General features: G+C 35.3%; 1 protein-coding gene across 5 annotated transcripts in view; it reads right to left on the bottom strand.

The window, feature by feature from the left end:
- The window catches only part of LOC136027091 (conserved oligomeric Golgi complex subunit 8-like), an 89,899-nt gene that overhangs the window by 53,431 nt on the left and 9,866 nt on the right, over positions 1-26,602 (bottom strand). For 2 of the 5 annotated variants that reach the window (XM_065704039.1, XM_065704040.1), the window contains exon 2: positions 10,828-15,761. The exons of the other annotated variants lie outside the window; for them this stretch is intronic. In XM_065704039.1, the coding sequence (XP_065560111.1) occupies positions 14,242-15,761 (1,520 nt within the window). In that variant the 3' untranslated portion in view covers positions 10,828-14,241. Of the gene's footprint in view, positions 1-10,827; positions 15,762-26,602 lie in introns of those variants that run through there. 5 annotated transcript variants of the gene reach the window in all.

Genomic DNA, 26,602 nt, shown 5'->3' with positions numbered 1-26,602 from the left:
ACGTACGTTGACAGTGATGCAATCGTTTCTTGGGTAGAATTATTGGGAATGACGTAATCTCGCATGACTTGTTATAGGTCAGGGCCCGTTGGGAACCTCTGCCTGTAAATGACGATGACACACATGGGGGTGTTACGTAATATCGGTGTACACTTGGGTGTTACGTAATGGGGCACAAACATAAGTGTTACAAAATGATAGTGCACTGATGGGTTGTAGCGTATTGACGATGCACATGTGGGATGTTACATAATACTTTAAGAGAATTTTTCTTTAGGATTTCATTTTCATTCGGTGTGTTTTTTCCTTTTTTCTTCGGAACCAATATTTAAAAGATTTTGACCACATTAGGATTCGAAAGAGATTTCTCCTCAACGGAATGGAGCGTTAGACGTCTGACCGTAATTCGGATCTGACCGATTCGGAAAATGCATTCTTACGGAAACTTTTCGATGAAACTGTGGATTACTTGACATGCAATAATTGACATGTAGGAGAAAAAATCAATTACTAGAAATTGGTTACATTGATGTGCACCTGCTTGTTAACTAATTCTTTAGAGGACACTATCAGATGATATTGGAGTTTGTTCTTAGCGCATTTTTTGGTAATAGTCTTTTACTCAATTAGAATTTGAATGTGTTATCAGAGATGAAATAACAGAGAGAGTATCATCATGGCTAGAATATCGTACACCTTCATTTGCGATCAAAAGTCTTTCTTTGTCTCTTCATAAGACAGAATTTTATACTTATTTTAGATGCAATCTTGAACGAGCATACCAATGTACATAGGCCACAAAATGCTTAAATTACATTAGTGAAATAGATTGAAGTTTCATCCTGGAACAAGAAATCTAAAGAAAGAAAACTTTACATATAACTTTTATTTTAAAAAAATTATAAAAATCAAAAAATCAAGTAAAACGTAATTGCAACTCAAAACACGAAAAAACAAAAGGTGAAAAAGCTGTTATAGGATAAAATATAAGCAAAAAACGTGAATTAAAGAGAGGCAGGGGTTCTAGTAAACAATTCCATTGGGAGGGAAGGATTTTTCAGACATAATTTTAAGCCATATTATGAGCTAGGTCTGAGATGTTTCAATGAAAATGTCACGTTTCTTTGAGCCAACTCTATGCTTATTCATGTCAAGGTGACAATATGCGGCTGGCCCACCCTAGAAAACAATTCCAGATGGGACTGGTTGCTATTAGAGGTAAATTTAATCCATATGAAGAAATATCTCCGAGAGATCTTAATAAAATACCTTGTTTCTATTGCTCTATTAAGTGCACCTGCGTGTTAAATTCCAATAATTTAAATTTTGATATTAACAAATCACATTTAGGAAAATGAAACACGCAAAAGAAGAAAAATGAGACACATTTTTTGGATTTCGTTATTTCTGAGAGGTTTTAATGAAAATGCCACGTTTCTTTAAGCCAAGACTATCTACATTAACACCACAGTGGCAATATGTGGCTAGCCCACCCTATCAAGCATTTCCAGAGAGGGAGTGTTGTTATTAAAGGAAAATTTAAGCAAAATTGCGATATAAATTTCTGGGAGATCCTAATGAAAATGTCATATGTCTTTGACTGGGTGTTAGATTTTAGTACCCCTCCATCGAAAAAAATCTTTTCACCTCCCACCTTAACTTTAAGCTGTAGAAGGTGTTAGTCTAAGGCAATTCACGTCACCATGGGAAACAATGGATGAGACATGGCACCTTCTGGCTCCTATCATCATTCCAAAGGCATTTTCGGGCATTTACCTGCAAAAACATCCGTTTACACAATAAACCTTTGTTCAAACTTAGTGAAAATCCCCAATAGGGACATACATGAAGTAGAGTTTTATCTATGAACTAACAGTATTCAAAAATTTTCTTCGATTTCTTTTTAATTTTGTTTTAGGACAAAAGGAGCTACTAGAGTCTGAGATAGGTCGTTAAGATTTTTTTTAAAAATCCAGAGAGAGATGAGCTGTATTTTCTTTCAAAACCCACACAGACACACAAACATACACACAAAACCACACACACACACACATACATATACACACTCACATACGCACAAATATACGCACACATACACATACACATACACACACACACACACACACACACACACACACACACACACACACACACACACACACAAACACACACTCAAACACATACACAGACAACCTGAGAGGTCTTAATAAAAATGCCACGTTTGTTTGACTGGGTATTAGATTTCAGTCCCCCTCCACCTTAACTTTAAGCTGCAGAACGTGTTAATCCAAGGCTATTCAGGTCACCGTGGCAATCTATGGATGGAAAGCGCCACCCTCTGACATCCTTCATCATTCCAAAGGCATTTTTCAGGCATTTTTCTGCAAGAATATCCGTTTCCACAAGAACCAATCGTTTAAACTTAATCAAAAACCCCAATAGGGAAATACATGGAGTAGGGTTTTATCTAGGAACTAACAGTGTTTAGAACTTTCCTTCGATTTTTTCACACAGAGAGACACAAACACACAAAAACATACAGACACATACACACAGACGCACATACACACACACACACAAACACACACACACACACACACACACACACTGATTCCCTCCCGTATTGATTGCTAGGGTGGGATAGCCACATATCGACACGGTGGCGTGAATATACATAGTCATGGCTAAAAGAAACGTAGCAATTTGATTAAAACCTCTCAGAAATAACCGAATGAAGCAATGTACCTTTTTTTCATTTGTGAGTTTCTTTTTTCGAAATATGATCTTGCTAGCATCAAGATTAAAATTAATCGAACGTAATAGGCAGGTGCATCAAATAGAACACTAGAAAAGAGGCATTTTCATTAAGACCTTTCTGAAATATCTCTTAATATGGCTTAAATTTACATCTAATATCAAGCCACCCCACTCTGGACTTGCTTTCTAGGGTGGGCCTACAATATATTGTCACAGCGACGTGAATATACATAGTCTTGGCTCAAAGAAACATGACATATTCATTAAAATCTCCCGGAAATAGCCGGGTGCAAAAAATTATTCTGTTTTTTCTTCGTTTGCGAATTTCATCAAAATTTTATTTTGCTAGGATCAAGATTTAAACTAATTGAATGTAAGTGGTAGGCGCACCCAATAGAGCAACAGAAAAGAGGCATTTTCGTTAAGACCCCTCAAAAATATCTCTTAATATGGCTCAAATTTACCTATAATAACAACTCTCCCTTCTGGAATTGCTTACTAGGGTGGGATAGTCACAGACTGCCACAGTGACGTGAATACACATTGTGTTAGCTAGAAGATATGTGGTACCTTATGTAAAACCTCTCAGAAATAGCAGGGTACTTTCTTGACCTCACTTGATGGTAGCTGTTCAACCCATTCATAATCTTTATCGAGGCTTAGATCCGTACAAACGCATCTAAATAAAAAACACGGGGAGCTATATTAACCGGGTTCACCCCCGGACTTAACCCACCTTACACTCATTATTCTCTGGGGCCTGTTCTAAGTCCACTAACGACTCAATATCTTCATAGAGGTTGTAGGCCCCTTGAGATGTTGGTATGTGAACTCAAAAAATAATATGAGCTTTTTAGCTCATTGAAACACTCTTGATTTCGTCCTGTAAAATAATTTATATCAGACTTAAGGAGAATATTTGTCTGAAAATCAGTTGGAAGTTTGCTTATACTTAGGAGTGAACGTCCAGAGCTAGAAGGACCTTACTAGCAACTATAAGTGTAATGACCTGAAATTATATCATACATGGTCCCAAAGCAGCCCTTCGCATGTATTGAGACCACACTGCCAGTTATCGGTTTAAAGAACATAAAAGCACCCCCAAATGGACCATTCGGGTTCATAGTATCCACACTACCAGTGAAGAATCAAACAGAAATTAAAAAATAAAATGGGTAAGTTGTCTCCCTCTTTACGTTTCAGGTATTATGATGTTCTTAAGTCTTAAAAAACTTACGGAAGGGGAGTTTGTGTCCAATGTCAGGGGTCCTTCCCCAAAGACGTCCATCAGCAGATCCTTGATCCTTTCAAGCATTTCAGGCGCAGCCTGAAAAATAGAATAATTTGTTTATTCCCTTGAGGCATTTATGATTTTAAGCTAATAAAAACAACTTATATTATTCTGGAATAGAATATAAATCTAATGGCCAGTGGGTCCTCAGAACCTTCAGAACAAACAGGCCAGAACCCGTTATTAACCTGAAAAGAATGGTATATTTTCATTGTTGTGAAAAAACCAATGGGTAGTGCCCTTAAATCCCCTTCTTAGAGGGAAAAGTAGAGTGTCTTATATTTAGCTATTTCCCTGGGGTCTTCCGTCAAAACTATCGACAGGGAGCCCTCTATAATAAACTAAAAGGAATGTGCCACTTTTGAAAGATGGGTAACATCATCCATATTTTTGATAATTCTCAGAAACATTTAAAAGCCTTTATTAACGTGAAAATAATGGATTATTTTTAGGATAGGGCAATAATATTAAACCCCCCTCTCAGAAGGACCGAACAAAGTTCCCAACATCCTATTTATTTCTCCATTTGCTAGTCAGAAAAAGAATATATATTAGTTAGAAAAAGCGGTAAGTTTTTTTCCGGTAATAAATAAGCTTTATGAAAGAATATCAATAAATTTACTCTTACATTAAGATCGGTAGCTCCACCTTCGTATTGCACAAGTGACACAGCTCCCAAAGTCCCCGCAGCTTGACTGCAATGGGTCTTGGGGGCCAAACGGGTAGCATCATGGCCTTGCATGGGGAGCACAGGCCCTGATGGAGTGGCACACACATTGACCGAAGGTCTAGAAGGGCTCTCATCATGGCCGTGTATTGGGGCCGTTGGTCTCGATGGGCTGGCATGCACAATGACCGAAGTTCTTGAGGGGGAAACATTCTCCCCGCTTTGCATAATCCTTGGCTTCTTTTGGGATGGAGGCTGAGAATTTTCCTTAAAAAGAAATAAAATTTTAGTTTTCCATTTAGTGAAAAATGAAAAATACATCTTATGAAAATTAGTTTTTATAAAAAGGATATATATGGTTAATCTTGTTACTAACCTCATTGCTCCTCTGCCCATCCTGAAAGTACCCCCCCCCCAAAAAAAAAAATGTCGTAATGATAAGGTACTATGGATAGCAAATATAGCAAAAGAAAACATATGAGCTATAGATATTTTATATAAGTGCGTTTAAATTAATAAAAAAAAAATCAAGAATAAATCACGCTCCTTTCCCTGCTGCCTACTTATTTTCCTTCCTTCTCTATCATTGTCAGAAACCTTCCCTCAACAACATAAATTGTCAACTTTATATGCAAGTATTTAAGCATAGAAGTAGTCTTCACGAGAACAAAAGAAATGTTTCTAAAGAAAAGTAAAAGCTTCGAAAAATTTGGCATTATTAAGCTGTCTGAGAATTTTTGTCCTTCAATTCCAGGTCAAGAATTCGAAATCCAGATCACAATGCAGCAATCAATTGAGAAAACAGTGTTTCGTTTGCATCCAAGTACATTGATTTACAGTTGTTACCTTAAAGAGGGATAAAATAGCCAGGTAAATGCTTCAAAATATCTTACCAGGACAAGTCTGCAAACCCCATCTCATTTTCTTAACCTAATCTCCTTTTTCAAGATAGTGAAAAGTAGTATTTTTTTAGGATGATGGTACTCTGTATATATATATATATATATATATATATATATATATATATATATATATATATATATATATATATATATATATATATATATATATATATATATATATATATATATATATAATACACTAGAGGTAAGAAGCTACAGAATAAGTAAACTTCAGGGTTACATCTGACCCCATCCCGGAGGGAGGGGTTCTCAAATAATTCGATATTACTGTCAAGAAAGGACGCTTGTTTGCTATTTTTTAGCATAAGGAAGGAATTTTTATCCACCCCTTTCATTTAGCACATTGATAGGTTACATTTTTCGGACCATTTCGCACTAAAATCAAAGGATTGTGTTTAACCATAACACCCCAATTTGCAATTCGCTTGTATTATCATAGTCTTCAAATTTGCCAGCTGGTAAGAACTCCTTCACGCAATTATCAGAAGAGCAGCTGTCCGGCGGAAAGTAAGTCTTTACAGGATGGAAGCCATCATGAATGGTTTAATCCAGCGTACCTGTATATACCTTTATTTCACCAACCTGCTAGAATATGCTTCGATTTTTAGATGTTTATCTAATATAGAGAATTATTATATTTAGCTGAATTTTGGTATACACACCTTATTTTTTGGTGGAGGGATGGTATAGAAAGAGGCTTACCATTATACAAGCAGAGTTCCAATCCTTTTTCAAATATCTGTAGGAATCCATGTTTAGAAAGATGTATCACCTTCAAAATCATATGTAAGACTGATGGGGAAGTTCGTTCAATACCCGTTTTTATACCCCGTGGACAGAGTTTATAGGAAAATCAATAGTCTTTCTGGCGGTCCTGGCCATCGAAAGTGGCGGCGAAAATCCCTTGTTTGCTGATACAAAATGGCAGAAAAGCATGAAAATATTGGGTGATGATGATGAACACGCCCTTACTTGAGGGAGGACTCTTGTGGGTTGCTAAACATAACCACCAAAGAAATCTTGATTTGGTGGTAGTGTTTTTTTGTTAACAGTCAAAGCCTATCATGTAACAATCAAAAAAATCTTGGAGCAAAGAAGCCCTCGTAGGTTTTTAGGCATAATACCTAAGCAAATCCTGATTTTGCGGGGACACTGAAGGTTTTTTTTAAGAATCAGAGAAAATAGTATGTAACAAGCAAACATAACATGCAAAAGTAAACACTCCCTACGACGGAACATGCACCTGCGTCTGGAAGAAGTTTCTAAAAAAAGGTCTTTGTATCGGAATTTGAAGGGATAGGGCCCCACTCAAAGTCATTATGCTGTCACTACTGTTACTAGCTCAGGTTGCCTAAGAACTAGACATAGGAAATGTGCTGGGAATTCCCAGAGTCTTATTGTTAATCTGGTCTGACGTGACCTTTACTTATAGCTTACTTCGTCAGAAGTGAGAGAGTTCGTAGTATTTTTTGGCCGAGAGTGACAGTTTTTGTAGCTATGGTCAGAATCTAAGACCGCTTTTCTAACCTAAACACGGCTGGATGGTTAGCTACGCCTGAAACTAAGAAACTAATATGAAACTCTATGAAACTAAGCAATATAGCAAATCAGTGCATTTTTTTAAACAAAAAATAATCTAACAGAGCTATGGACAGTCTAATCACAAGCGATAAGGAAAGGCCCACATTGCTAGAACCAAATCTACTGCGAACTTAATCTGTTGGACAAATTATGAGAATCAAAGCGATACAATTTACAAATTAGTGTAACCTCGCTAGTCTACCCCAATTCAAAACTGTGATATGACAAGTGAATAAACTATTTAAATTATTTAGTCGGTTGACAAACTAAGAAATGAGCAAAATTTTTAGTACGTGGACACTTTTTCTTCAAAGAATTTCATGTTCTCCCGCGTTTATGAACGCAGATTTCATAATTTGTTTCCCCGCGTGTATAAAAACATTCCTGAAACTTAAGCGTGGCTCATTGTAGGCTAACTTCAAATACAAAAAAAAATATCTTATCGAAAAAAACAACTGGTGTACTCATTTTATCTACTATTTAAAAGGTCAAAGCTTCGTTCAGAGGTACGAATTCCACTAACGAGCTCAACTAAAACGATAAGAGAAATTCAGCTTAGGCAACAGAAACCTTATGCTTGGAATTTCTATGCAAGTACTAAATCAGAACAGTTTCTAAGCTATTAAACATAAGTATTTCACAGCTTTTGGTCATTAGTTTTCATATAGACTAAGGAAAGGATTACACAGCTTTTGTATTGTTTTAATAAAAAGAATAATTTGTTCTTGCATATTGCGTCAGCGACTTCAATATAAATCCTGTTTCCAATGTTGGATGGTCAACTCCGTCACAAGAAGTAATCTAAAGGGAAGTCTCTCTATTGTTGGCAAAGCTCCCTGCATAAAAATCATTTCAATAAAATTATGGTCCCAAAAGTGGCGAACCTCTCGTGAAGAGCAGCACTAGCATCGGGCTGCCATTAAAAACTGACATTTGGTGGAAATTTGTTTTAGGAGGATTATAAATTTGCAGGATATACGAAAATTTAAGCTGGAAGTTAAGTGACTAAATATATTTATGTTGTTTAAAAGCGGTCAAAAATCTCCAAGAAGGAATAAAATTCTTATAGAAACCATCACATACTCTCCCCCCCCCCCCGCCGGGGGGGAGAGTTCTGCACTTTGAGTTTCTGCACTTGAGAAACAGTAAATAAAACCTATGCCGCATAAAATGAGACGATAGTCTCATTCAACTCGAAAGTTGAAGTATATTTCTTTTTATATCTAAAACATGAATAAAAGTCGATTTGGAATATAAATCCTGTTTAGCAATAATAAAAAAGGATAATCAGGCTTACAAAATAAAAGTTAAAAATAAAACCTGTCGCTCGACATTTTATCTTGTTTGTGGCATATTAATTTTTTTCATTTTCACAGACAAATCATAGATCTTGACTAGGTGAAATTTTTCTACTTTAAGGGGTTAAAGTCATAGGCAAGCGGCCCACGTAAGCATTTCTATGAAAGCTCAAAACGTTCTTTATGACAGACTAGTTTTTTCCTCGTCACAAATATTGGTTCGATCATATTCAAACATTAGCTCCCTTTATTGCTGTAGCACGAGGCCTTCGCCATTAGCACTTCCTGGCAACAACACAGAGTTCAGAAAAACTAACGTTGCTGTAAGGAGTATTACATGCAAAATTTCGCCAAAAGCCATGATCCGTGAGATTTTTTTGTGCACACCATTTTACGGCACTAAATGTTTTAGTTTTTCTATTGGTGGTTTTTCTAGTAATTTTTTTTGTGAGATTGGAACAGAAAGACAGAGAAGACTGTGACCATACCAAAGGCATAGGTAGGCGCACAATAAACTGATATATTCTCTGCCACAAAAAGAATACCACTATATCCAATAATTCTCATGCTGCTCAGAAACATAGGTTAATTTCCCAATAGCCCTCATAAAATACAGAACAGAAAGATTTTTTTATTCAAACAAATGTTTCATTTCTCCAAAATACCTCTAGAGGAAGGAACTTGCACCCCCTGACTTCCCTGCTGTGATAAGAAGTTTTGTGTGTAATTTATTGACAAAAGGTTTAAGAGAGAATCGTAAGTTACAAACCAATTTTGTAGTGTTGTTGAATGGGGTGCACCCAACACGTAAGCACTCTATACGCCCAAGCACAGTATGATTGTGACCTAGCAAGCTCTTTTAAACTAACAGAGATATATGGTTTACTAGCATTTTGGATAGTATATTTTTAACCTCCAAAAATATGGCTTGACTGGCATGCTACGAGTCATTGCTTTTCTAGTGAAGCCTAGTTTTCACTGGTAAAAAAGGCTACAAAGCAAGATTTTCAGGTCCGTGTCAAGTATGTTAAGCGGCCACATCTCCAAATAACATATGACATTGTATACTCCAAACAGTGAGGTAAAACATTAAAATCAAACGTTCAAACTTTTTCTTAAATTCCAGTTAATGATACAGTTGATTTTTTGTATTTAATGGAAGAATTACTGAATCTGACACAGATACTCTGAACAAAGAGAAGTTACCATTTCGGCAATAAGCCCCTAGCACAATTTTTGAAATTCATAAGCACCAAGAGTCACAAGCTTATGCTCAAGTCAGGTTAGCTTCAGATTTTATACAAAATACACATTACCTACGATTACTTTCAGTAATGGCGTACTTGATTACCTGAAGCCGGAAATAGTAAACCTAAGGCTTGCATTCCTTTTAAAGTGATGTCCTTTGCTCGGCTTCGCAAGCCTCATCAGGTGTCTGGTAGTAGCCTTATTTCAGATACCAAGATTTACCAGAACCTAAACTATAAGGTCACAAAAAAAACCGTAGAGATATTATCACTACAAGTGTCACATGATGTACAAAAACGGCTAAAAAACAAACAGTCTCAGAACTGGCACAATTTATCATATACAATGCTACAGGTACCATAACTGACCATCAGTCCAACCCTTTATTCCCGAAAAGACCTGGTACTATAAAGCAAAGAACCATGCTTAGGCCCCTGTAAACTTTTGAGTGTGAGTCTCGGAACAGAAAACATGAAACCTATCTTTAATGGAAAATGGGTCGATTTTATTTTTAAAATTTATATTGGATTCTAGAGGCCTGGGACACGGGTTTGTGGAATATATGTTGCTCTGTCCTTTGGAAATGAGAATCAGAAGAACTAGGTTTATAATACCAGAAATTAGAACTCGGACAGTTTGAATATAGTAGAACGTGTTTCTAAGAACCTTGGAAATCGTTTTATATACGGATTTCTAAAGTGTTACAGGTAGTTTCTCTCGTATGGAACTTCTGTAAAGGGTTTTATTTTCCAAACCATGTATGTAGAACTTAGTAGAATAAATGAATAGTTTATAGTACAGACAGTCTTCTTCTATCTCCTCCCACGTCGACCCTTAGCTCTGCAAGATTCGGCTACACCCTTACGAGTACACGCATACCAATATTAGCTGATATCAATGTAAACCCAGTCATCACCAGAAAGGTATAGTAGAAAGATTTACACCCCAAATGCTGGTCTATTCCATTGCTCGAGACTACCCCTATACGAAGGAACTGACACTCCTTCAACTTTCTGTTTAAACGGCAAAAACAGGTTATTTTCTTCAAACACAAAAATGAAATCAAAAACTTAATTTTATTCCGATTTCAACAACATTAGTTACGAACAATTCAAGCAGCCTAAATCCGTATAAACAATATCATCCGAACATACATCCTTCTCGGCTGACTTAAGGCCTAATTAAAAGAACGAAAATTTAAAAGACAAAGCAAACACAATAAGACAGAACTTTAATAAAAAGGTGACCGCATCAAATACAAGGAAAGCTAACCTATTCCTTTTCCCCTCTAGTGTCTAATATTTTTTATTGGATTTAATTGTTTGTTTTTTTTACTCTTTTTTGACCAAAGATCCTACCTCTAATTCACAATCGCCGTCACTTCCCCTCAAAACAAAAACTTTAGCCAAGACTATGGTTCTTTAACTCTACCAATCTCTTTCCTCCCACTCCAAAAAATCCTATCTTGAAAGCAATATTTTACAGTGTTTCATGTTGATCAAGGCAATCCATACCAAAGCCCTGAAGCTTCACAATTCTCGGTAAAAACACATTATATATTTTTTTTCCGATTAAAAAAAGTCTTTCAGTCATAAAGCAAGAAGATCTCGGCGAAGCCTATAACACTTCTAATCGCTTTAATATTCCAAAAGACCTAAATTTACATCGAAACAAAGTGATAAAACAGAATTAAACACGTTTTCAAAAAACACAGCCAGAGATCTCTAAAATTTCCCAAGAAGTTCGAATAAGTAATAGCGATAAAATACAAAATAACGTTATGGTAAAAAAAAAAAAAACTAGCAAAGTTTAAGGTTTCATGTAAGAGCAGAGCTTTTTGTAAACCAAGGATTGGGTTTTCTAGGTAAACTTATGCTAGTTTTAAAAAATACAGTATTATTTTTTACCCTATGACAGGCAAATTTAAGTGTGCTAGTATCTTCTTTGACGAACACGGATTGATTTGAGCTTCAATCTAATGTTACGAGTTATGAAAGAGACTAGACTGAGTAAATCAACCCTGATTATGACAAAAAAATGCACCGTATTAATCCTTCTTTCATGGTTATAACCACCATTAAAAGTTAATAGCACATTTCTGAAAGCTACATGCCTAAAGGCCCCCCTCAAAAAGAAACAGATGAATGAAAGCCCTACTTAGGACCCATGTAGGTTAGCAAAGTCAATTCCTGGCTTCAACTGATCACATTTCCATACCTGAATACTTTATTGTTAAAAACACTTCTCTTGTTCAAGAAGTACATGACAATAATTCAAGAGCGTTCTTTTGTGACTTAAATAAGGCTCGTATTACAAACCCAAGTGTTGTTCTTGCAAAACAATAAAACGTACATTGGCAGCGCAAGACATCCTCAGTGGAAATCGAGATAGTGTACCATAGAAATGAAGATATATTCATTTCTATATTAGAAATGAAATTATTTTTATTATATTAGAAACCAAAAAAAAATTGGCTTTCTAAAAAAAAGCCCAAAAAACTATTTTGTTTTTCTGAACAACTTGAAATTATTATCGTATATCCAGGTTTCTCCTAAAAATTGTTGACTATCAATAATTATCCTCGACATCGACATCGACAAAATAATTGTTAGTACAACTATAAGTTAACATAACTGATATTTTAGAGAAGCGGGTATTACAAGATTTTTTTCGGGATAGGGGCAACAAATTCGTTCGATTACTCTCTTCTGTGTGCAGAGATTATGGCTCCTATGTTTTTTCACTTTAAGAACCAGAATAGGTACCAGTTTTGAGTTCTTTTCTCCCAAACGTGAATTAAAGGCTAGTTCCTTTTAGTTAGTCTATTATAGTTCCACCCATTGGAGACGAAGTTTAAATGAAGCGGCCATAACAATAGCACGAATTGAGAATGAAGTAAACAACCAGAATTAGAATACCAGGTCACATAAAAAAAAAAAAAAAAATTAAAAGCAATTTCGAGGTGTATCTAAAAGTAGCTAAAAATACCTCTCAGTGGACATATACTTATTTATTCGGAAATAAAGAACCATAGATATACTGCAATTTGAACCCTAAGAACATTTTAGTAAAGATAAAGAAACTATGGAAACTTATTTATCCAAGTTAATTCTTTACAAAACATTTAACATGATTATATTAATAATAACAGAGTTATTTAATGTCCATAAAATCTGGGTTCATATTTGTCGTCTTTCCTTTCCTGACTGAATGATGGTTTAGTCTTGGCTAATAGGTAAAACTATAGGAGTTAGGACAAAGACCTTTTGGAAATATATCAAACAACTTTTTTTGAAAGCATTGAAACTTATATTCGTAAACCATTGGGTTAAGGAGAACCTGTTCGCAAAAAAAATTGGTTTTCTAAAAAAAAGCCCAAAAAACTATTTTGTTTTTCTGAACAACTTGAAATTATTATCATAATTTCCAGGATCAAGGGAACCCAAATGCAAGAAAACAAACTTCAAAACTGGTTAACAAAAAAATGGGCCTACCCCGCTCCCTTAATGTCATTTTTTCCCCTCCAGTTTGTGTATTTTTTCACAAACAAATCATCATTCAATGTAAAAATAAAAAATGATATAACTAAGTGAAACAGTGAAATGGCCTATGTGCATAGATTAGTGGACTCTGTATGTATAGTCCTAAAACAGTAGGACAATCCTTGGTTATTAGAAAGCATACTGGTATTTTTTATTGAAAAATCACTTTCTTTATTTTTGTTTCTGCAAGCAAATAAGGTAATAAAAGTGCACTGAAGCTTTAATATAAGTTACTCCAAAATATTGATCTCCAGAAGATTTTACGAGGCAGCAGGAGACAAAACACGCGTAAGTATTTTTCTAGGACAAAATATTCCCTAGTTTCTCAGGGGCTGCTCTTAGACTAATCTTAACAAAATCCCTTTCTCCCTCCCTATGTGCAGATATCAATACATCTAAATGTTATAAAGTTCAAATGCGTTTTTCCTACTGTCAAGCGTAAACCCAAAGAATTTCAATAAGCTGTCTCTGAAAGACCAGATATCTTTTAGAGAGAAGGGCTATACAATTTAGATTGGAGGAAAAGTGATAGTGACAGTAATGATAATAGTCGGAGGCAAATTCATAGATAATTTAAGGTACATTCATGCATCACTGAGAAAAGAAAATATACAGATATTAGAAGTACGCAATAAATTTCTTAGCGAAAAGCCCCGAAATCGGAAAGCCTTTTATTTGTCAACCAAAAATGCCATGGGAATGTAAGGGAAAAACAAACTAAGTGGCAAGATAATTATATTTTGATTCGCAAATGAATCTACTGAATCACAATTGGCGTCCTAGTAAAGACTAATTAGTCCGAGGAAAAAATGTCCAAAAAACCAAATGACAGCTACAATTTCATAAAAAGATTTAAAACAACACCCAAGCTAACAACACGTGCAAAAGTCAGATCCATTCACGAGTCTTCTTTGTTGCAAAATATTTGTTCAAACTATCTAATACCTTTATCACTGGAATTCAATGTTTCTCTATAATTTCGCAGGAAGCTTGAAGTAAGTGCTTTCAATTCGGCCCATTGACTCATCAAGAAAGCAATGCAGATTACAACAACACAAGTAATAAGAGTATGCAGCCTATTTCGGAACAATGGCAATATAGCATTTGATAGATTAGCAACAACAACTAAAATCACTTGCAACACCGTCAGAAGTATAGTGAAAATCTTGGCAATCGCGCCCCTAGTAAAGCCATTTTCAATTCTATCAAATGATACGTATTGCTGGGTATAAGCAGCTTGATGTTCAAGTTTTGCAATTCGTGTAAGACAAGTCTCAAGCATTTCATGGATATCCCTCACCCTTTCTTCAGACTGATAATTGACCTTATCCTCCATGTCGTTTACACCCTGACGAAGAGACGAAACTTCACTTTGGTGAAGATCAGAGAGATCATTTACTTGTTCTTCAAGCCTTTCCAGCCTATACCTCATTTCTTGGAGTGCTTGACTGACAAACAAGTTATCACTTTGTGTACTGGCTTTCAAAGACTCAATTTCTTCACGAAGCTTCTCACTCTCACTCCTCAAGTCTTTTAATTCACTCCACACAGTTTCCATCTCCAGGGAAAATTGATGATTTGGTGAGATTTGATTGACAACATTTTCACTAGTTGCTGAGCTTCCGCATTCAGACCCTTCTTCTGATGTATATTTGGTGCCACCAGATCCACCATGAGAGGTGGTATGAATAGTAACCGAACTTGATCCTTTCTCTGCAGTTGACAGTTCATCACCGTCAGCCTTTTCAGCTTTGAGGTCACTAACATTATCAGCACTTCCAAATTTACTTTTTATCATATTAGCAAGTTCTTTTGGCCTCCCTGTTAGTCCAGTGACGCCTTCACGTATGTTACCTCCTACGTATCGCAAGCCTTCCTTAATTCCATGTTTTGGTTTGGACAAAGGTACACCACTTGTCAAAAAATCTTCTAATTTCTTATTATATGACTCGCATTTCCGTTGAAGCTGGCTTATCGCATGGGACGTCTTTAAATTGCGTTTTTCAAAGGTCTGTTTGATTTTTGTCAATTGCGCCTTGTCACTAATTGAACCAGATAACTGCAAATATTCGTTTACATTTTTGTCTTTTTCAGATTGGAGTTCCTTTATTTTTTCCTTAGATTTGTTCAACTTTGAAATTATTACATCATATGCATATTTTTGCTTCTCAGAGATCAATGAATCATTTTCGTCAATACCATCATTTACAGATTCGTTCCCTTCTTCAAGAACCACCGACCCGTCTGCAGCAAGTGACAAACTAGACGTGGTTGGTGTAATATCCTCTGACAGATTATTCGGATTAGAACGAGACCGCTCTGGCTTTGGTATAGCCAGATCATTTTTGCGCGAAAGAAACGAAATGAATCCTGAATTATTTCTCGCAGGGGAAGTACTTCTACTGTTTGGCTGACGGTCATTGGCCAATGTATTTAACTTGTCCATGACGTAACCTAAAATGAAATCAAGCAATTACCATTGAAAGAAATTAAAAAACCAATGAAGCGTTGGAATAGGGAAAGAATTATTTTGTCTACTGCGTTGACTTACATAGTTATTCATTATTGAAAAGTGATTCATAATTTGTTGCATTAATCTTTGAATGTGATTTATGTTTGACTTCGTTTTGTTTTTTCTTTTATTAAAACAAAAGAAGAATTATCCTGAAGAAATTTAACTCAACCTAGAAAACATATTCTTAAAAAGCAACAGCTTTATTACATGAAATCACCTAATAGTGTTTTTTGGCAAAAGATTGAATGACCTTCGAAAAAAAAAACATTACATTTACTAGATAATTAGATCCAACCTTTTTCCCCTTTTAAATCGCAAATAATGTCAGCTTCTATCAATGAAATTGGTCAAATGCTTGAATTCATTTTAGGTTAAAATTAAACCATAAAACACAACCTACTATTAGCTTATCAATAGAACACAACTCAAAACAACAAAAATTTCTGGATTTTCCTATTTTTTGCAACAATTTTGAAAACAAGTATAAAAGATGTTCTAAACGTTCATTCAATGCGATAGGAAAAACCAAAAAAAAAATCAACTAAAACCCTATGCAAATTCGATTCAGAAATTCAGTGGGATTATTGTCTTTTGTTTTAATTGCTCAAAATCGACGATGCTCTAAAACTTACTGAATATATTCAAAAGAGAGAAATAAGGAACACCAACTACAGATCGGGTCAGACCCAAGCTGGAGACCCAACAAAAATGAAGATGGGAAAATCATGCACTACTTGGGGAAAAACACTATGCTTTTGTGTCAAAATATCTTCTCTTTTAAACTTTTTTGGTCTTCTTGCTTGTACCCCCCCCCCCTCCCCACCCACCCTCTCCATAAAAAATCCGGCACAGATCATTATTACTCTTAAGCGCTTAAATTGTGTGGATCTACTTCAAAAATTCTTCTTTGGTCTTCCGGATGTCTAAGTCTTTGTGAAGAAGCAGTAATCCACTTCAGTCACGATTGCAGCAGTAGCTGCGGTCTAGTAAGTAATTTAGTAAGGAATGGACCACGGCCCATAGTCAACTGGAACTGTCAACGGGAGAGAAAGGATCAAGAAAAAAATTTGAAAAAATTAAAAGAGAGACAAGAAATAAAAGAAAGAAATATGATTCACATATTCTCTGTTATGGTGGAAAGTAAAATTTTGAATAATTACAAAACTACGAGAAGAAGAAACAGTTTAGGTGGAACAAAGGGGTCCAGGACCAATTGGAAATAACCAGAGATAATCGAAAGGTAGAATTGGACTACAACGGGTAGTGGAAAGGTTGGGAAGCATTAAATTTTTGGTTGGATTGGAAAGACTTGGGAAGGAATCTGGAATTAGCCCTACCGGCCCTAAGGGGAATTTGGTCTCTTTTGAGCAGAAGGAGCGCCTTCAGGGAACCATAAATGATAGCCGGTTCCCTCAACGCACAACTGGTGGACCAGCTGCGATCCCATTACAGAGACTTTGCCTTTCCAATTTTGAATCTCAGGGAGATACTCTATCCCACTACCATTCACTTCATATTTCATCCGAACCTTTGCCGAATAACGCCATTTGCTGTTCTTACGTTTCATGGGAACCAACAATCATTTCCTACAAACCTTATTGTTTGAACTACGTATCTAGGTTTCATCTTCAGCTAGCATCAACGCACATTCTTCATACAATTATTCCAAGGGGTGGGATCCGCAAAAACTGATTCACGGTTCATTTAGACTTTTGCCTGATTTCCATGTACTCCTATCATTTTCATAGATCCTTGTATTTTCGGCCATTGATGATTTCAAGTAATTCCAAGAGGCCATTGACGTTTTAATTGAGATGTGGGGTTTGTTAACCATTGGAGGGTATTGGAGGGTTAGATTAGCCAATCTCTCTTTGGCAACTGGCATCATCGCATATGCCAGACCCTGATTCTCGACTCCTCTCAAAAGTAAGTTCTTGAGAGCAAGAAAATTTCTGATTGAATTGGGCTAATAGACTTTGATTAGTGAGGACCCAAAACCTATATGATTTCTTTGACTTTTTCCATTATGCTGGTTGGGTGGATATGAATTGCCCTTAGGCCATGCGTGAAAATGGTTAGATAAATTAGCACAATTATGTTCCATAAATGTCGTGGGTCTTCCTTCTTTAAAATTCCAAACTTGATGAGGAGCGCTGTACAGCCAGCAGCTTTGATTTGCTTGGCAGAGACATGTGGATGGCGACAGATCCAGAGCCAAGTCGTGAGAATCAGCAGCATAAACATTGGACTGTGGCCATTTATCTCACGGAGGAGATGTTGGGGTAGTGCCATTTTTCTTTTCCAAATGAACATCTCTTTTCCTTTTTGCTAAGACTTACTATAATAATAAAAATACAATTTTCAAGTTAAATTCTCATTGTAAAAGCAAAAATTTCACAGAAGAAAATAAATGGGCTTTATATTATTATCCCATGAGTCACGCACAAGTGAGTTAAACCTTAGCCCACTGATTTCTAATTTATGGGTACTGTAAATTCATTTCTGTGTCTGATCCGTTGGATGTTCCCGCGTTGCAATACGCTACACTCGAGGCGACCCTTTCTTTTTATGAATATAGATATTTTGCAGTTAACCTGTATTGAGAGTCCATATTCAAAGTTCTTCTCAGTTAGTTATTAGAAAGAGTGTTGTAGTTGACATGGGAAAATAAAAGTGAGTTATTTTCCACAACTATATGAGATTATTTTTCCCTGAGCGCTGCTGGGGATTAGGAAAAGAGTATTGAGAATCATCGTCATTGTAGTGTCAACAGGAGAAGCCATTCCCCCTCTAAAGACATATTTATAAGGGTATTTGGGGTGACAGAGGTCAAGACACCTCAGGCCAAATATCATGGCCCCTATCTCTCCCCCACAGCTAGTATACTTGTCATATTCCCACTGTCTGTAATATCAGTGCGGAAGAGCTTGTAGAACCTTTTGAACCGCTCGATCGCATTACAAAACTCTAGCGGGGACCAGTAGTGATATTTATTTTACTAAGCCACATACAACACCACAGCTCAATCATTACAGGTATTAAGGTGGAACTTTGCGGAATGTCGAGGGACATGTTAAATTAAACCTAATGATGCTATGCGCATCCTGTTTTTGAAAAAAGTGTACTGCAATATCACAAGAACAGCTAAGGTTATTAAGTTTAAACTTTTAGGTCATGTTGAGGAAGGTGTTAAAAAGTGGTCAAAGTGCAACTCGTCCCCCTGTCATTCCCTTTTTAGCCGCCCTCCGTCCAAATATATCTGATAACAATTTTAGAATAGCTATCTTGTTCAAAATAGTCGAAAAGTCAAAAACTATACCTCCATTGATAACTTAACCCCACAGCCCCTGGGGCAAGTGTTGTAACTTACATAAGTTGTCCATTGTTAATATACAAGGTCCGTTATTGGTGAAAAGTAGTATTTTGATCCTGAGTTTCCAAAAAGGCTAAGGATATTAAGGTAATTTTTTTTGAAAATATTGAGGGTGGACAAACAAAATAAAAAAGCACACAATATGCAGGAGGGCTTCAAAAGGACACAACAGCAATATCTAAGGAACGGCTAAGAATATTAAGTTGAAACTTTAAAAGCATATTGAAAGAAATGTTGAAAAGGGAACAAAAGACAGCCCCCCTCGCCCCTCTTTCTCTTTTAGATTCTCCCCTTAGCACTGATAGAGATCTTAAAAACAGATTTGATTCGAAATAATCAAAATGTCTAATAGCTAAGCTTCTGCGGATGCCATAACCCACAGCAAGGAATCTAAATTATGCAATTCATCCATTTTTTACATGAAGGATTTATCATAAGGAAAGGGGGGAATGTTTGATCATTGGTGTGTCCAAAAATACTAAGGATATTGAGGTAAAATTTCAGAAAATGCCGAGGGGTATGTTGAGTTAAATCAAAAGAAACTACATTTGTCAAAGACATTAATACGGCCTATTTGAAATATCTTAGGAACAGGTAGGAGCATTAACTTGAAACTTCCAGGACCAATACTACTGCTACAACAACTGCGGCTACAAATGAGACTGGTTGTGACTGCAATTGTGACTACTCCCAACTGCGATAACTTGCAACTGTGAATATGAATGCTTGCAACTTCTACTGTATCTATTTGTGACTGCTTTCAGGGAATGTTAAGGGGGATGTTGAACTTTGAAACTTTAAGGTAGAAAAAACATCACCTTGATGTTTTGATACTTTGGTGAAACTTTGATGTTGAAATGGGGAATGTTAAAAAACTTTGAACTTTAGCAATCAAAAACGAAAAGAAATAAATCAAAAAACTACCCAAAAAAAAGTTTTTCAAAGAAAAGTGAATAGCCATATTAAACTTAAGACCAGCAAAATAAATTTCCATAATAATTCAAACTCAAAACGACCAGAAATTACTATCAAAAAATAAGTGAAACCTAAAACGAACAGAAACTAAGTAAATAATCATCAACCAAACTCTTGTTTGTAGTCATTTTTGTTCGTTTTAAGTTTGATTTGAATATTCAATTTAAATTATACTCGTTTTAAGATATATTTATTCATTTAAATTATTAGTACCTATTATATGTTTGTTTGCTATAATTGTTTATTTAATTTTTGTTCATTTTGGATTTTATTTATTCTTTTGCAGTAATTTCTGGTCGTTTTGAACTTGAATTATTACAGGAATTTATTTCTGCTCGTCTTAAGTTTAATATGGTTCTGTACTTTCGTTTGAAAAACTTATTTTTCGGGAAGTTTTTTAATTAGTATTTTACAAGAGAGCAACTCATTTTTTTTTCTTTTATAGCAAATGCTAATGAAGCGAAAGAAAGAAAAGGGTTAACTTATACTATTGTAAAATATTTTGTCATATATCACTCTGATAAGGGGGCAGGGGCTTAAAGTGAAGCAATGAGCTTTTTGGATTGACATGAGTAAATAAAGATTTTGTTCAAATGAGTCCCTGTGATTAAATTTTATCATTATTTAAATAATAATAATAATAATTTATTTCTTACCCACAACAACACTATAAAAGTATTAAAATGTGGAGTACAAACAATTAAATACACACAAAAAAAGCAAAACATAAAAAAATGAAAAGTAATGACAATAGAAATTTTTTACGTTAATACAAAGAATTAAATAAACACACAAAATAACGAACAATGAAAAGTTCGTTATCGTGCTGTCGATGTATTTTTAGAATATTGTTTTTATAAAATAAGGCTTGTAAAAGGTCAACAAATGCCAGCGCCCTTTGAAAGGGGTAGAGGTGAATCTTCTAGCCTCCTTATAGTCTAATTTAAAATCTAATCTGGAAAGATTCATTCTGTTAAATTAAATACTTTCTACTACAAAAATAGCGTCTATCTACAATGGAACTTTATAAATCATTCTTCGCCAAACAAGTTATTAAGTTGAGAATTCTCTCAATAGACCAATCTCATTGTGTAGTCTCAATTAAACTGAAAATTCTACTGACATGAAATGGTCCACCAAGCCATAGAGAACAGTGTGAGAACGACTAGGTGGGCCATCTTACTATCTCTACTGGACAGTTGTGACGCGAAACATCCTACTACTTGTGATTTCACCCTGAGATAAGGTAATAGTTAAGGACTGAGGACCATTTGAAGGGAAGATCAAAAAAATCTGTATACTATATTAAAACGATCATAAATGCTTAATTATTTCATACCTAAGGGCACATTTAAAATTTACTGATAATCAACAGTGATGCCTAATCAGGGACCCATGCTTCAAAGTACCAAGGACAGTAAAAATAGAACCTGATTCTTGAAATCCATCAAGTGGAGACTTACACAATCATGTTGAGTCTAAAATAAAATAAGAAAAACCAAGAATTCAATTTCTAATGAAAGAGAACTCCATATGCTGTTACAAATTTTTTTGATTGTAGTTGGCACTAAGTTTAAAAACAAAAATTGTGTGTGAAAAATTAGCTGAAAATGAGCGAAATGCTGGGGCAGCAAAGAGCACTGGAGGGTACAATTTTCCTGATTGCTGCAGCAATAAAATAAAAACACTGCAAATAATTTTCATACCTAAAAAGAGTTGAAAAGTGGACAAAGCAGATTGGTGAAAAGTTGGGTCAAGGCAAAACCAAGCGCTTATCTGCCATCTCTATTTAGCTTTGTCATAAACTTTGCATTCTTCACTCCTGGAGTAAATATTTCAATTTGGGGTCAAATTCAGCAAAGCCGTTTTCTTTGAAGAACAGTTCTAAGTAATGCTTTCTGAATGAGTTAATGTGGACCTTGCTCTTATTGCTTGGATTGAAGGCCCTTCAAGACTTTTTGACTATGCAGCTTACAGATAATTGTAAAAGGTTCTAAAAAGGGTATCTAGAGATATTGGTTTCTTTGCAGAGTTAATAACATCAACTGACAACCTCCATGAATAACCTTATTCCTGCGAATGGTGTTAAAAGCCCTTTTGAAAACCATCAAATTTATTTATTGTGCTTCAGAACTCAATAAGCTGCTATTATTCCTATTACTGAAAGAGAGCTCTCAGTAGCCTAAATTTACCTATCAGTATGACCTAAATATATTTGATGAGTTTCAAAGATTATATTGGGTTGCAAGACTAAATAAACATAACTCAATAGAGTGCAGCAATTAGGATTATTCAGTAAGTAACTGCAGTTGTCTCTGTTAAACACAGGATCTATGTACATGATTGAATAGAGCTATACAATCTTGAATGAGGTCTAGGCTCAAAATATGCAATGTTAAGAATATGTGCCTGATAAACTATTCAAATGCTAGAGAACTTAAATATAGTCTCGAGGATATTGATAAAGATGCACTAAACTACTCTTATTCTTAGACTTCTTTGCTATTACTGACTTTCCTTTTTAGCTGTTTTATCAAAATGCCACAACAACACTTTTCACAAAAGCCAAGGCAATATTCTAGAAGTACAACCTTTCTGAAGGAAATTAAATGGGCCCTTTAAGATAATTAAATTAAAAAAAAAACAAGTTTTTTTAACTAGCAAGTGAGGAGCAACATTAAAACTTAAAGCGAACCGAAATTATTCCGCATATGAAAGGGGCTGTCCCCTCCTCAACGCCTCGCTCTTTACGCTAAAATTTGACTCTTTCTCGCGATTCTACTTTTAAAACAATAAAAAACTTTAGCGTAAAGAGCGAGGCGTCATCCTCTGAGGAGGGGACATCCTCTTTCATATACGGAATAATTTCTGTTCGTTTTAAGTTTTATTGTTGCTCCTTACTTGCAGTAAAAAAAACTAGTTTTTTTTATTTAATTGCTGAACGTTTTCGAATTCATACTTGTTTTGATTTTGGCTCACCCCACATGAGTAATTAAGACGAAATTTCCATATTAATTTATTTTTGGGGAAATGGCTTTCTCATAGTTTCGATTGGACGATTTTGATAAAAAGGGGGTGGGGGAGGAGGCCTAGTTGCATTTCGATTTTTGGTTACTTAAAAAGGCAACTAGAACTTTCATTTTTTTACGAACGTTTTATTAGTAATAAATATATGTAACTTACGAATACATTTACGTAACGAACTTCTATATTTGTATAATTTCATTACGTATATGGGGGGGGGGTTCAGCCCCTCGTCAATACCTCGCTCTTTACACTAAAGCTTGAACTTTGTCTCAAATTTTTAAGAATGACCCCTGAATCACAAAGGCCAAAGAATAAATAGTTGAAATTACTAAAAATTAATAGCGTAGAGCGAGGTATTTTGGAGGAGACGAACACCCTTATATACGTAATAATTTCTGTTCGTTTTAGGTTTAAATGCTGCTCCTTACTTACAGCTGAAAAAAAATTTTCTTATTTTTTTTAAATAACGCTAGAAAATCCTGCAGCCCCTTCATGGAAATTCTCTTCCCTCATGATAAATTCCTCCATGGAAAGATCCTCCCTTGTAACCCCCTCCTCCGACCCCCCTCAACGCAAAAAAGTCCCCCTGAAAACGTCTGTACACTTCTCAATAACCATTACAATATGTAAACAATGGTCAAAGTTTGTAACTTGCAGCCCCTCCCCCGGGGACTGTGAGAGATTAAGTCTTCCCGAAAGACATAATTATTAGGTTTTTCAACTATGCTGAACAAAATGACAATTTAAAAATTTTGATCCAGTGACTTCGGGAAAAAATGAGTGGAGGAGGGGGCCTAGGTGCCCTCCAATTTTTTGGTCACTTAAACAGGGCACTAGAACTTTTAATTTCCGTTAAAATGACCCCTCTCGCAACATTCTAGGACCACTGGGTCGATACGATCACCCCTGAAAAAAAAAAATCTATCCATGATCTGCCTTCTGGCAAAAAATAAAAAATTCCACATTTTGTAGATAGGAGCTTGAAACTTCTACAGTAGGGTTATCTGATACGCTAAATCTGATGGTGTGATTTTGGTTAAGAATCTATGACTTTTAGGGGGTGATCCCCCTTTTTCTAAAATGACGCAAATTTTTGCAGGCTCGTAACTTTTGATGGGTAAAACTAAACTTGATAAAACTTATATATTTAAAATTAGCATAAAATGCGATTCTTCTGATGTAACTATTGTTATCAAAATTCCATTTTTTTAGAGTTTTGATTACTATTGAGCCCGGTTACTCCTTGCTACAGTTCGTAACCACAAACTGTTTGATACCTTTTCTCTTACTTTCTGCAATTTAGTTTGAGTCTTATTTTGTCTTACTCAAAGTTTTGTGCATAATACATTAACCTAAAATACATAATAATTGAATGTGTGACAAATTAATGTGTGAATGTGTGACAAGTACTATACTGCCACCAATCAAGTTTACGCTGTGAAAAACTCGAGAACAAACTGGTTTTATCTGTCTGTATTAAGAAACAATTAGCTTACGCTCAGTGGAAAACAAGTGATGGAATATATGACGGAATACTGGGCTATATTTTTATATTTATAAACTATATAATTTGGGCTACATATTTGCACATTAGGGGTGTGGGGGTTAGATTGTTTTAGGTCAGGTTACCCGCAACTCCCCCTTAATGCGCAAATATATAGCCTAAATTTGTTTCTGAAGTATTATATTTTCATCATGTTTTGTTTTTTTCATTAGGATTAACCGAACTTCACTTCATGACTGTTGGCTGTATAATACATAAGTACTGATTAAAGGAATTGATCTTTTTGCCAGGAACCTTCACCTTTTAAAAATTTGTTGAATTTTGCTTCATTTGGTATGTAAAAATTAAGTAGTTTCCATTTTTTCCCTGAGAATTTTATCTTCCATGTAACCTTTTATCTGCAAATTCCCCTCCTCCTCCTCCCCTCACCATTGCTACTCTGGTACCCACCCCTGTAGTATTTTTGGCGGGTGTCCATGCTTGATTGAGTGGTTCAACTGCAGTCTAGGATCTTTCTCACAGTCTAGGACAGTTGTCAAGTAAGTATTTTACAGAATAGATATTCTGCTCAAATTATAGCATTGGAATTTTTTTTTGAATATGTAGGCCAACCTCCGCAACTTTTAATGCTTGAACAATCAATAACCCTGTGTGAAGGCTAATCCTGAGATAAAACAATAGAATAAAAAAAAATGAGGTAGAATTGGATTTGCTATTCAAAACTTTTCCTAAATATAATCTTTGTACAGTAAAAATTATAGCCCTCCCCTCTGCACACTTAATAAGACAATATGAATCGATAGATTATATTCAAATTAGGGGAATAGTTGATTAAAATGGGAGCGACCCCAAAACACGATTCACAAAAAATTGTATATTATAGCTGAAAGTAAAAATCCCGTTATATTTCCCAAATCTTGCAAAAATAGCCAAATTTTCTGAAAACTGTTAATTTGTCAGTTGAAAGAATTTTAAAAGGACTGGTAGGTAGCTATGAAGGTATACATACAGTTAAAGCAGGTAATTAAAAGCTAGAACGTGGAAGATTAGTAGCCTAAAACAGCAACACTACAATGTAGCAGGAATTCTCTGTTTACTTTGGGGATTAGATTAGGGCAAAATTAATATCACAGCTTCATGATGGATGGGACTGCCAATCAATATTGTTCTCTCACAAAATCAAATGGTGCTTTTCATAGTTTTAGTATAGTGATCAATGAGTATCAAGCATGCAGTTGGGTATCATTTTTATAAAAGAATTGGAATGTACAGCTCCACCCATAAAGTAACAGCAGTAAGCTATATACAGTATACTTCAGACATTGAGTACTATACTCCACTAGCAGTATCAGAGTAAATTTGATAGAGTGCTTTTGATAAAATGGTAGATATAAATTATGGAGTATGATATTTATGGCTAGTATATGACTTGCCACTGAATTAGATTACATTGTTGTGTGATTCAGAAAACCATTGATATTCCTAACTGGAAGCTATACTAAGTTACATTTGTTACTTTTCAGCAAATTTTACTTATAAAAATGTTTTTGCTCAAAGTAAAGCTTTCAAAACACAAGTTGTACTGCTTAAGTGTTGGCAGCTTTTGGAATGCTGCTACTGGCAGCTTTGGAATTTTTTACCTGTCAAGCATATAGGTTTTCTTACAGCAAATATTACCAAAAAGTAAACAAAACTTTGACGAATCAGGAAGCACCCTTATAAACAAGTTTTATGTGTAATTTGAATTAAATTAACCTTGTTAGAAATTATCAGAGCATTTTCTTAGAAGAGGAGTGTTTCTAGAAAGTTACCATGCTTATTATAAGGCAAACTGACATATAAATAAAAAAAAAGTTAAGCCCAGCCCTTAAGAAATGGCAAAAGTGGTTATTTCTATTACA

Source organism: Artemia franciscana, chromosome 5 (genome assembly GCF_032884065.1).
Source record: "Artemia franciscana chromosome 5, ASM3288406v1, whole genome shotgun sequence".
NCBI classification, from domain to species: Eukaryota; Metazoa; Arthropoda; class Branchiopoda; order Anostraca; family Artemiidae; genus Artemia; species Artemia franciscana.
The sequence above is the reverse complement of the archived record's forward strand: the minus strand, read 5'-3'. Positions and strand labels throughout refer to the sequence as shown.